At 38.4% G+C, this 10,648-nt stretch overlaps 3 protein-coding genes and 1 long non-coding RNA gene across 8 annotated transcripts in view; 3 read left to right on the top strand and 1 right to left on the bottom strand.

Annotated features, from left to right (window-relative positions):
- si:dkey-283b1.7 (von Willebrand factor C domain-containing protein 2-like) overlaps window positions 1-10,648 on the top strand; it is a 73,330-nt gene that overhangs the window by 27,371 nt on the left and 35,311 nt on the right. The window lies entirely within an intron of this gene.
- Window positions 1,722-2,345, top strand: LOC126406144 (uncharacterized). The gene is made up of 3 exons (XR_007571660.1): window positions 1,722-1,836; window positions 1,984-2,108; window positions 2,193-2,345. It is a non-coding gene; the product is annotated as an uncharacterized LOC126406144 (long non-coding RNA).
- Window positions 2,398-6,806, top strand: LOC126406114 (G2/M phase-specific E3 ubiquitin-protein ligase-like). Its single transcript, XM_050070302.1, has 7 exons — window positions 2,398-2,493; window positions 3,088-3,299; window positions 3,470-3,556; window positions 3,943-4,268; window positions 4,344-4,525; window positions 5,096-5,264; window positions 5,763-6,806. Exons 2-7 carry the CDS (start codon window positions 3,220-3,222, stop codon window positions 5,858-5,860), a joined length of 942 nt encoding a protein of 313 aa, XP_049926259.1. The 5' UTR covers window positions 2,398-2,493; window positions 3,088-3,219; the 3' UTR covers window positions 5,861-6,806.
- LOC126406111 (uncharacterized) overlaps window positions 6,909-10,648 on the bottom strand; it is a 9,519-nt gene continuing 5,779 nt past the window's right edge. Inside the window, exons 2-5 of one of the 3 annotated variants that reach the window (XM_050070291.1) lie at window positions 10,142-10,247; window positions 8,937-9,677; window positions 7,777-7,995; window positions 6,909-7,353 (exon numbers count right to left, since the gene is read on the bottom strand). In XM_050070291.1, coding sequence (XP_049926248.1) covers window positions 7,101-7,353; window positions 7,777-7,995; window positions 8,937-9,430 — 966 coding nt within the window. In that variant the 5' untranslated portion in view covers window positions 9,431-9,677; window positions 10,142-10,247 and the 3' untranslated portion in view covers window positions 6,909-7,100. The remainder of the gene's footprint in view (window positions 7,354-7,776; window positions 7,996-8,936; window positions 9,678-10,141; window positions 10,248-10,648) is intronic. The other 2 variants (XM_050070293.1, XM_050070292.1) reach the window with 2 other exon arrangements.

Below are 10,648 nucleotides of genomic sequence, written 5' to 3'. Positions count from 1 at the left end.
ACAGCACACTGTTTATAAACCAGTTTACCAGTTTAATTGCAGGAAATGTTTAGTTTTAGTTTTAGTTTAGTTAGTATAGACATTCACTCTGCCTGTTGGAGAGATAGAGAGAAGATTAAAGCGTGAAACTGCGGTAAAAGATGCTGTATAAAAGACAGGCTACAACTTTTTTTCCTTGTCCCCCCCTGGAATTATTCTCTATAATTTTACTGTTTATTGTCCCCCCCCAGCTATGAAATGGGATTTTCGCCCCTGTATGTGTGTGTGTGTGTGTGTGTGTGTGTGTGTGTGCTGTAAGGAGGAGGTCAGCCCTGACATGAAGAGAGCAGGAGAGAGACTGCAGAATGATAATACATGAAACTAAAACTTTAAAAAGTAACGATAAGAGCCGATTACGGCGGAGCTTATTATTATTGCGGTCTTGATGGAATTTGCCCTCGGACATTTAATACTGGGTCTCGGTACCAATCCCTGCCCGGGCCACTTAGAGGTTGCTTCTGGGCTGCATGTGGCCCGCGGGCCGCTAATTGAATAGGCCTGGTTTATGGTGTCAAATGCTTTTGTTTAATATCTATAAAAACTCCACGCAAAAAAAAATAACTCATTGGATGAGCTCAGTTAAATTGTGGGAAGGATTTCCATCCAATAAATATATGTAGCCCCAACTGAAACATCTATGCATTATAATGTATTTGAGTTTGTCCAACTCGCTTTTCTCCTTTTGGTCCAACTCAAACTAAAAATATCTGTGTAATATAATTTTATTGAGTTAGTTCTATTCAATTCTGTCAAATCGAGCTAAAATTACGGTGGCCCTGAAAGGTCGCAGCACTGCAACTTAAGAAAACACATGCAAAAAGACAAAACACAAGCAAATTGAGAAAACATTTTCATCAATTTGACAACACGTGCGCAGCATTTAGAAAACGCGCTGCAAAGACCACAACATAACACATTAGAAAAAGCGATGCAAAGACCACAACACAACACATTAGAAAAACGCGCTGCAAAGACCACAACACAACACATTAGAAAAACGCGCTGCAAAGACCACAACACAACACATTGAAAAAAGCGATGCAAAGACCACAACACAACACATTAGAAAAAAGCGCTGCAAAGACCACAACACAACACATTACAAAAACGCGCTGCAAAGACCACAACACAACACATTACAAAAACGCGCTGCAAATAGACCGCAACACAACGGAAGTGTTTCCAGGGGACACTTAAATGTGATGCACACGTCCGGACAGGCTTGTTGTTGACGCGGATTTCGAGTCACAGCTCAGTCACCGTCTCTTACCGTCAGTGGTGTTGGAAAATGAGATAAAAAGTAAGTGTTTTTTTTATTTATTTTAACATCGTGATCGCATGATTCAGCCTATTGCAGTGATCTGCTGCTAAACTATCGTTAGCCTTTTGCTTGTAATTAGCCTGCCAATTCTAATAACCTGATAAAATAAATACACACGGTTAATTCATTGTGAAACCATAGACTGTATATAGTGTGAAACACGCTGTTAGCTGGTTATAGTTATTTACTATAGTTACTCAGAACTGTCACCAAGTAACGTTCAAGGACGAAAATAAATTCGAAAGATGCAGTTTGACAGCAGGAATAATATTTTAAGGTGTATACCGACCCATTCTATAAAGAAAGAACTGACAGCAGAAGACAATGTAACATGGTATCTAAACGTCTTTTTCAGATCAAAATGTATTGTCCCTTCTGTGGTGTCGGATTGGATAACTCGCCAAAATTTTGCTGTTCCTGTGGCCGAGATATCGGCTTTATAAACGAGGCAGCTTCTACAGTATCTAGGACTGCAGGTGAAGACCTTTTGTCATCTCAAATTGTGCCCAAAGCTAATATTATCTTACTGAACTGCCTGTATGGGTTATTATTTACTGTACCGCATTGTAATGTGGGATGTTTTTAGCTGGGAGCTACTTTTAATCAGTCTCTTTCTCTCTCAGGGACTGATGCATGTTCCATCCCAGCAAAGTCAGCTGTGCATCAGTTCATGAGATACAGAGAACTAAAAGAAACTGAGAGGAAGACATTTTCAAAACCCAAAAAGAAATCAATGAAAACAGTCAAGGTAAGTTAATATTGATGTTTGATACTGTTAAGTTGCATTGTCTGACATAATAGTCTTATCTTCTGCCTCTGATTTCTCATCTAGATTTCTGTTGGGATGATGCGCAAGACCAAGCATGGCTTTAAGCCCATAAGAGGGAAAACTCTACCTCTACAAGTTGAACCTCAGTGGTCATCAGAGAAACTTTTGGCAGCTGCCTGGAAAAAATTAAAAGATTTCAACCAAGACATGAAAGATGGAGAATATGTCTTGCTCTATCCTGATGGCTCGCAGATAAAACATATCCCTGGGACTGAGACACCCTTTACAATTGAAAAGTACAAAGAGGCCATTGGAAAAGCTTATCAAAGGATCACATTGTACATCTGCACCCTTGAGGACTTGGGTAAGTATTGAAAGACAATACATATCCACGCAAAACAAATCAGATTCTTTTTGTGATTAGTAGTTTGAGTTTGTTTGATTCCAGCTACAATTTAGTTTCTTAGCATGTTATTTGGGCATATATTTTTAAATGGAGAGTGATCACAAAATCTTTTGGAAGGTGACAGAGATGACTCAGAGGATGAGGAGGAGGAGGATGATGAGGTTGTTGTTAGGGTGCCACCCAATATGTCACCTCTTTCTGACACAGTGGTAGGTACATCTCAGGGACTGATTTGTTCAAGATGCCTGTGCTGTACAGTTAAGTTACAGTAAAATGTTCTGGACATCAGTTATGAGAATAAGCATATACAGTGGTTAGATTCAGTGTTAAGGCTATGAATAAGTTAGGGTTTGATGTTTACACTTGGCAGCTATGGACAAGTCCTGAGTGCAGTACACCAGAGTGTAGTCAGTAGTAAGTAAAATTTCTGCTAACACGTTGTTATCCCTGTTCCAGCGATATGAATGTCAGTATGCTTCAGAAAGCATTTTATGTTCTCTACAACATAATGACAATTTCTACTAAGTAATTTTTAATTACTTGCATTTTTAGGTCAACCACAACATCCCATCCATCTAATGGACAAGTATGTAATATTCTATATTAAACTTGCACTTGTGTTTGTTTTCAGGTTATGTATGTGATGTTCTAACTTTTATTGTGCTGTGATGTGTAATGTGATCAATGATACAGGCCAAGAGTGTGACAAGGCCCCAACAGACAACCACCTCAGAAGATCAGCTTACTTCAAGTGACTTCTACAAGTCAGTCATAAAACATAACTTTAAGAGTTTTTATTCTGACATCTTCAGTACAGTAAAAAATTATTGGGATAGAGACATAGTTTTTCATTGTTATGGCTATATACTTTAGAACAGTGGGTTTGAAATTACACATTAACTAAGGCAATTATTCGTGTACCTTCCTTCCACAGCACATACACCAGTATCTATGCACCTGTCATCATTGACAGCAGTTCTTCAGATTGTGAGGAAGTAGAGAAATTGCCAAAGGAACGCAGGTACTATCAGCACCGAGTTGTTTACCTTAAGCCTTTCTTGTTTTTCTAACCCTCAGATAAGATATATATTGTCTCAAACCAACTTAGACATTTGGAGTTGCTTTCAGTATAGTCTTATGATTTATTAAATCTTGAAAGAACTTTCAAGCTGGTTCTCCTCTGCAGAAGAATATGGTCTTGTGGACCTCCTAAAATCTATTACTTAATAAAGACCGTCATGTCTGAATTATGCTTATCATTTTTGAGTGATGCTGGATAGTTTACTCACAATAAAAAGCTCATACATTTAAAAAAAAAAGTTTCAGTCACGGTTTAAATAATCCACACAACAACAAAGAGGCAGAGCTTTTCTTGCCTTTAACTGACTGTTTGCTTCTCTTCTACAGTGATGGACTGACAGCTGCAGATGAACTGACAGCTGCAGATGTGGTCTCCAATTTGTCTTTGAAGCTTAACACTAGCTCCTGCAGCAGATTTAACATTAACCGGGCCAATGTCTGGGATGGTGCCTTAAGAGGGTTCAAGCGATCCACATATGACCCTACCTACGCCATGATGGTGAGATTCACAGATGATGTTGGGCAGATGGAAGAGGCTTTGGACACCGGTGGGCCCACTCGAGAATTTCTTACTCTTTTGATTGACGCCGTGAAGACAAGACGTGTATTTGAAGGCAAAGATAATGCCAAATACCTCTCATTCGATAGTAAAGGTAATCCTGTTTTGTCATGTTTTTACAATGTTGTAAATTGATTTGTCCTGACATTGCAATATTGGCATTTTCTAGCTTTGGAAGATGATGAATACTTCCACGTTGGAAGAATGATTGCAGTCTCTATTGTCCATGGCGGTCCAGGGCCTCGTTGTCTCCCCCCAAACTTCTTCCTGTACCTCGTTGGTAAAGTAAAGGCAATTGAGGCTACAATTGAGGATATCCCTGATGATGAAGTGAGGAAGGCCCTCCTTGAGGTATGTTGTTGGGTTGGGATGATGAGCAATTTCAAGAAATCATAAAACTGACACAAAACTTAAAATATTGATACCTTAGTATCTGTACAAACATACTGTTACTACTACTGTACAGATACTACACTATTAGTCACAGTGTTGCATTATTTCTAATCTGACATTACAGTTACATGCTGCTCTTATGTGTTGGGAAAAGGCTTGTAGATAATCCCATCTTCCTTTTTACTGATGTGTTAATCTGACCAGCAGAGAGAAATCCAAACAAATGCCTTACCAACCACTGTTTCAAAATGTATGAGTGGTCACAGCTTCAGTCATTTGTATAAATATAATGTGGTGTTAAATAAATGTCATTGCTTTATTTTTTACACTAGATAAATAATACTACNAAGGCTTGTAGATAATCCCATCTTCCTTTTTACTGATGTGTTAATCTGACCAGCAGAGAGAAATCCAAACAAATGCCTTACCAACCACTGTTTCAAAATGTATGAGTGGTCACAGCTTCAGTCATTTGTATAAATATAATGTGGTGTTAAATAAATGTCATTGCTTTATTTTTTACACTAGATAAATAATACTACATCACTAAAGGAACTCCAGAGACTCACAGACAAACACTCCAGCATGCTTCAGACAGCAGGCTGTTATCGCTTCATGAGGACACTGGACGACAAGAAGTCAAAGATGATTACATTCAGTGGTATTTCATCTACCGGAACCATCTTTCCATCCAGAGGTATAACATATTCTATTTGGTGGGCTTTTAACATTTTTTTTACATAGTTAATCATTCTACAAATGCAAAACTTCAATGTATCACAACAAAGGTGTTAGTCTGTGGAAAGACTGTAATGATGAGCTGAAAAAATGTGAGACTTTATCCTTCGTGGTTCATCTGTTCAATTATTTTCTTTGTGTTTTATCCAAAAGGGTTGATTTGTTAAAGCTGACAAAGTTAAATATCATGGACACTGGTGGCTGTAAATGGAACTTTTATTATGATGATTAGCTCAAGGTGGTGTCAGATTTTAAATATGAGGGAATTATTCTAGACTCATTGTCCCTGTAAAATAACTATAACTTATTCATTATTATAATAACTATAAGTTGTTATTATGTCAATAACTTTTACATGGAAAATGTATATATCCTCCAGTAATTGTTTACATATTCACAATGATTATGCAATTTTTTTTTTTTGAATTGTCTGACTGTCAATCTGTATGTTTTGTAGGTTCAAGGAGGGACTTGCAACTCTGGATTTTCTCAGTGCCCTGGAACAGCATCCTGCACTGTTCATGCCATTCATGTGCTACAGTGAGAACAAACTGACAGCTGATGCTTTGGAGAGCTTGTTTCATGTGCAGCTCAGTCCGCCTGGTAGCACCATGCGTCAGGAGGAGACCAGAGCACTGAACTACTGGCGAGACTATCTGCTCTACGATGAAGGTACTAACTGTTATTATAATTATAAGAAATATGCAGAATCATCACTGCAACTATCAGTGAGATATAAAGTAAGTTCTTACAGCTGATAGCTAATGTCTACACTTATTCAAAAGTAGCTATAAGAGAATAAGTTTCAGAAATAGCTGTCTGCCAAAATCTGATCTTAAAAACAAAAGCCTAATTTCTTCTTTGTCTTGGTTCCCTCCCCCTCCCTCCTCCCCCCTCTCTCCTCTCTCTCAGAAAAAGAGGCAAGCCTGTCGCTGGAAGACATCCTCATGTTTGGAACTGGGCTGAGGGAAGTTCCTTCTACGTCAATAAAGCCTAAGCCACAAATAGCTTTCCAGAAGGGCTCGCGCTTTCCTGTGGCAAATGTGTGTGCCAATACAATCAAACTTCCAATTTCACACACCTATGAAGCCTTTCAAGAAGCCATGGATTTTGGCATACAAAACGCCCCTGGGTTTGGGCTTCCTTAACTCTTGTGCCCTCCTTGACCATTATTTTGGTCATTTGAGTTGTATTTTCTGGATTCATTTTGGCTGTGATCATTCCCCAGCAGAGAGTAGAGATGGGTAGTTTTTATTGGTTTTGATTGTTGTGAAACTGTGACTAGAACAACTTTCTACACTGTGATAATTAAAAAAAAACAACAACAAAAAAAACTATATCGAGTGTCCTTTGACCAAAATTTGATGCATTGACTTGACCACTTTTTTTCAAATCTCCCTGGAAACAAGGTTAATAAAGGGTATTCTCAATTCCATTTCCCTGCTGTTATTATATGTCCACGCACATACATTTTTTCATTGCTCTGATTTGTACATGTAAGTGCTTAATTTTTTCATTGCTCTGATTTGTACATGTAAGTGCTTACACATGCATTCCACACGTGCACATGAAATAATAACAAAATATAATATAAAAAAAGTCACATGCCTGCAAACAATGGCACTGAGTTTATTGCAGAGACTAAAAAGTGCCTATTTTTCCTTAAAGGTCATACATAAATGTGTTCTTAGGTCTGTGTTCTCCTTGCCCAACAACAACATAATCAGCTTTCCCATAACAATATTTATTGCAGATAACTGCAAAGTGTAAAACAAAAAAATGCTTGATACCGTTCTTACAGCATGAATATTCCCTGCATTTGGCAGATCAAGCTATCCAGTGGCAGAGGTAACAAAGGCAAGTATGCTGTAGGACCATCAGCAGTTGTCCAGTTGACTGGTGGAACCAGCCCACTCTGTCTCTCCAAGTCTGCAAAGTGAATCTGGAGATTGTCATCACCACACAGACTATGTTGAGCTGGCAGAATGCCATTAAACTGGTGAAGGGCTTCCTGGGGCACTGGGAATCCACACTCCCTTCCACCAAACCTAAGGCCAGTCAGAAATGAAAACATTGAATGAAATCATCACAAATTAAAATCATTTAAGCCTCCAAAGGTAGGTCAAAAAATGCTGAATAAGTATTTGAACTAAAACTACAATAAATCAGCTGTAATACATTTTAAACAAAGACCTTAAATTTCTAACAGAAATCAGCCACAGTTTGACAGCAGCTCTTTTAGTCAAATACAGTCATCATATTTGCTACTACCACAAGGCACCTTTTAGTATTGAAGCTGATGAATCCACCCTTTTGCTTTGTACATTGACAATGTAGGTTTGGTGTGGAATGGAGCTTGTGTTGTTTAATATATGAATTCCATTCTAATCACACATCTTTAAACTTACATGAGTGAAAATGCAATCTGATATATTCTGAACATGGTCACATCGCATGGGTTAAATACAAACCTGTGAGCAAGGTGGTACATGGCTTCTGGTTTGCCAGATGGACAACGAGATTGACGAACAGGTCGGATGGTGTGGTTGTTCCAAAGTTGTTTGTAGTCATCAAGCTCTTTCTGCAAGACGTCCAGGAAGACATACCGCAGTAAGCACTTGTGCTCATGAGTGCCGTTGAAAAGGTGCCCCTCTCTCAGGTCACTGAAGACTTCAATCCAGAACTGAGTCCTAATGGTGGAATGACAACATGCACAATGTTTTACCACAGTGCTGAACATTGTTCACATGGAAATGACTTCTAAAACAAATGCTTTCTAAAAGTATTAATTTAAACAAGCCTGGTTCTAATCCAGGAATTATGCATTGGTTCCATTATTTGAGATTGTCTCCCTTCTAGTTTCTACAAACATTTTTCTAATATTAAATTGCTGATTTCTGCAACAATAACCTCACATAGCAGAATAGGAGCAAACACCTGGCCACAGGTGTTAAAAAAAAAAATCCAATGAAAAATTATGTTGCTTACAGGCCAAATCCTTAAAGGACAGGTTCATGATTTTTAGGTCTGTCTGTCAGTTGCCAATATGAACAGTAAAACAGGTTTCAGTTGCTGTAATCATTACAACTGTATAATACTGGCCATTAAGACATCCCTTCCAAATGTGATTCCGATGTAAGTGATGGGGGACAAAATCCACACCTAACTTCTGTAAAAAAAAAAAAAAACATTCCAAAAGGTATCTTATGTTAATATGCAGTTTGAGCTAGACAAATCAAGTGTATATCTTCCAAAATTACAGTCTTTAGTATGTAATTCCCCATATATGTTACTATACCCCTGCCACTACTCAGGAAGGAAATGCTCTCTGGGGAGATGCAAAGAGGGAATTTTGTACTAAAAACACTAATTCTGGAACATACACACTTGATTTCATTAACTCAGAATGTCTTTTTGTACGGAAGAGTACCCCATACATTGGAGGCATGTGGTCTCTTTTGTGGCCAGTATGAACAGGAGAAATGATAGGAAAAAACAAACAAAAAAAACAATTCCTATTTTAATAGTATTCTTGTATTTAACTGTCTTTCTAGTGTTGAAAAAAACAAATACAGGACTGACTACATAGCAGCACACTTTTTTCTTGGAAAAGACCTTAAAAGGCATGTACCTTTGCTTTCTAAAAAAAGACCACCAACTCTCGATTCTTTGGTTTGCAGTTGAGGTACCATACATGTGACTGAGGGCTCCTGCAAAGTCATCAGTATGTTGCGATCTTAATGCACAGTGAATGGCTGCCATAGTGCCATTTTCAGTTCCACAGTCTGTGCGAAGGCGGGCTGGAAGTTGTCCAAACTCTGATAGGCACTGCATATAATGCTGCGCAATGATCCCTGGATCATTATTAGTGCTGCCACTCTTGAGCCACATAACTTTCCTCGAAAAGCCATCGATGCAGCCACTGATGGCAATACCGAAGGGTTTCAGTTTATCGTAGCCATCAACATGCCACACTTGGTTTGGCCCCGCTGTGATGTATCCTCTCCGGACAAACCTGCGTCGGGAGCGAAGTTGAACTCCAGATGGATCCAGTCTGGAAAGTGTATTTCTTACATCATCTCTTTTAACTGTCAGGTGATGCTTTTGTTGCAATGTCTGCCACATAGCTCTGTAACCTAACAGTTGACCTGAGCCACTCAGTTCATGGGCAACAGTTGCTTGCACAGTGGCAATGGGAGTATAGTCTGTCCTCCTAGTTAGGCCTGCTTCCTTTAGCCTCCTCTTTAAGGTTCTCAGACTCAGAACAATGTTGTGTTTTTTTCAAGAAAATCCAGGATAACCTCATATGTGTGGCCCTCTGAGAAGTACTTATGGATGAGCCCTGCCTCTGTGACTTCATCAGATACTGGTTCTGAAGGGAAAAGAGAACAGGGTCATTAGAAATGAAATTAGAGAAATCTAAAGAAAAAATAATAATAAAGAAAAAAACAGTGAACTGTTCATTTCATAAAAGTGTAGATATTTAATATGCTCAATGTGTGAACAACTCCAGCAGGAACAACAAAAGACAAACTTGAACTGGCATTTAATGCTCAAGAAGAAATTATCACATTGGACCAGGTGCATACAGGATATGCAGATCATGATTACCATACTTTTACCAAATATATAACATACAACATACACACATGCAATGTATTTGTGTTAAGTTCTGTATATCATGTGAAGTCACCTGGTTCAACTTGTTGATGTATTTGAGCTCAATTATATGTATATATAATTGTAAAATTATTTTCTACGCTACCCCATCATGCACAAACAAGACATTAAAACTCAAGTGCTAGTGAAATACTTGACTTTTAGGGAAGAGCATACCATCTTCTTGAAAAGGTGCCAAAAACTGAATGTTGCTGCCACAGGAGCCACAAAAACATCCAATATGTCCAGCCAATTGGATTCCACAATATGGACAATACATTACCTGGGGAAAGGGGAAAAGGAACAATATGAATGCTAAGTGTGGCTTAAAACATATTTACCCTGACTGCATTGGAATTCTAGAACAGCACTTATAAGAAACAGTCATGGGGACAGAGATATATTTCCTCTAACTGCATGCTAATATTAGGCCCAATCTTCCTTTATCTCCATAGGCAAGTTATCCAGTGTTAACCAGTGTTAGTAGCCTTCAATTTGCGGTTAGTTACTTTAAAGATCGTCAGTTATGTTTCAAAGTCATTTTATTAGCCATGTCAGCAAAACCCACTGGTAGTATAACTTGCTTGCCCCAGCTAACAGCGTGTTTCACACTATATACAGTCTATGGTTTCAAAATGAATTAACCGTGTGTATTTATTTTATCAGGTTATTAGAATTGGCAGG

Source organism: Epinephelus moara, chromosome 18 (assembly GCF_006386435.1).
Source record: "Epinephelus moara isolate mb chromosome 18, YSFRI_EMoa_1.0, whole genome shotgun sequence".
NCBI classification, from domain to species: domain Eukaryota; kingdom Metazoa; phylum Chordata; class Actinopteri; order Perciformes; family Serranidae; genus Epinephelus; species Epinephelus moara.
Note: the sequence above shows the minus strand (reverse complement) of the source record. Positions and strands in the feature narration are given on the sequence as shown.

What these genes read in the sequence shown, in the direction of transcription:
- LOC126406114 (XM_050070302.1), top strand. Translation starts at nt 3,220, where the DNA reads ATGATACAGGCCAAGAGTGTGACAAGGCCCCAACAGACAACCACCTCA. An exon ending in ACTTCAAGTGACTTCTACAA is followed by an intron (nt 3,300 to 3,469) that starts GTCAGTCATAAA and finishes TTCCTTCCACAG; the next exon opens with CACATACACCAGTATCTATG. An exon ending in CCTCTCATTCGATAGTAAAG is followed by an intron (nt 4,269 to 4,343) that starts GTAATCCTGTTT and finishes GGCATTTTCTAG; the next exon opens with CTTTGGAAGATGATGAATAC.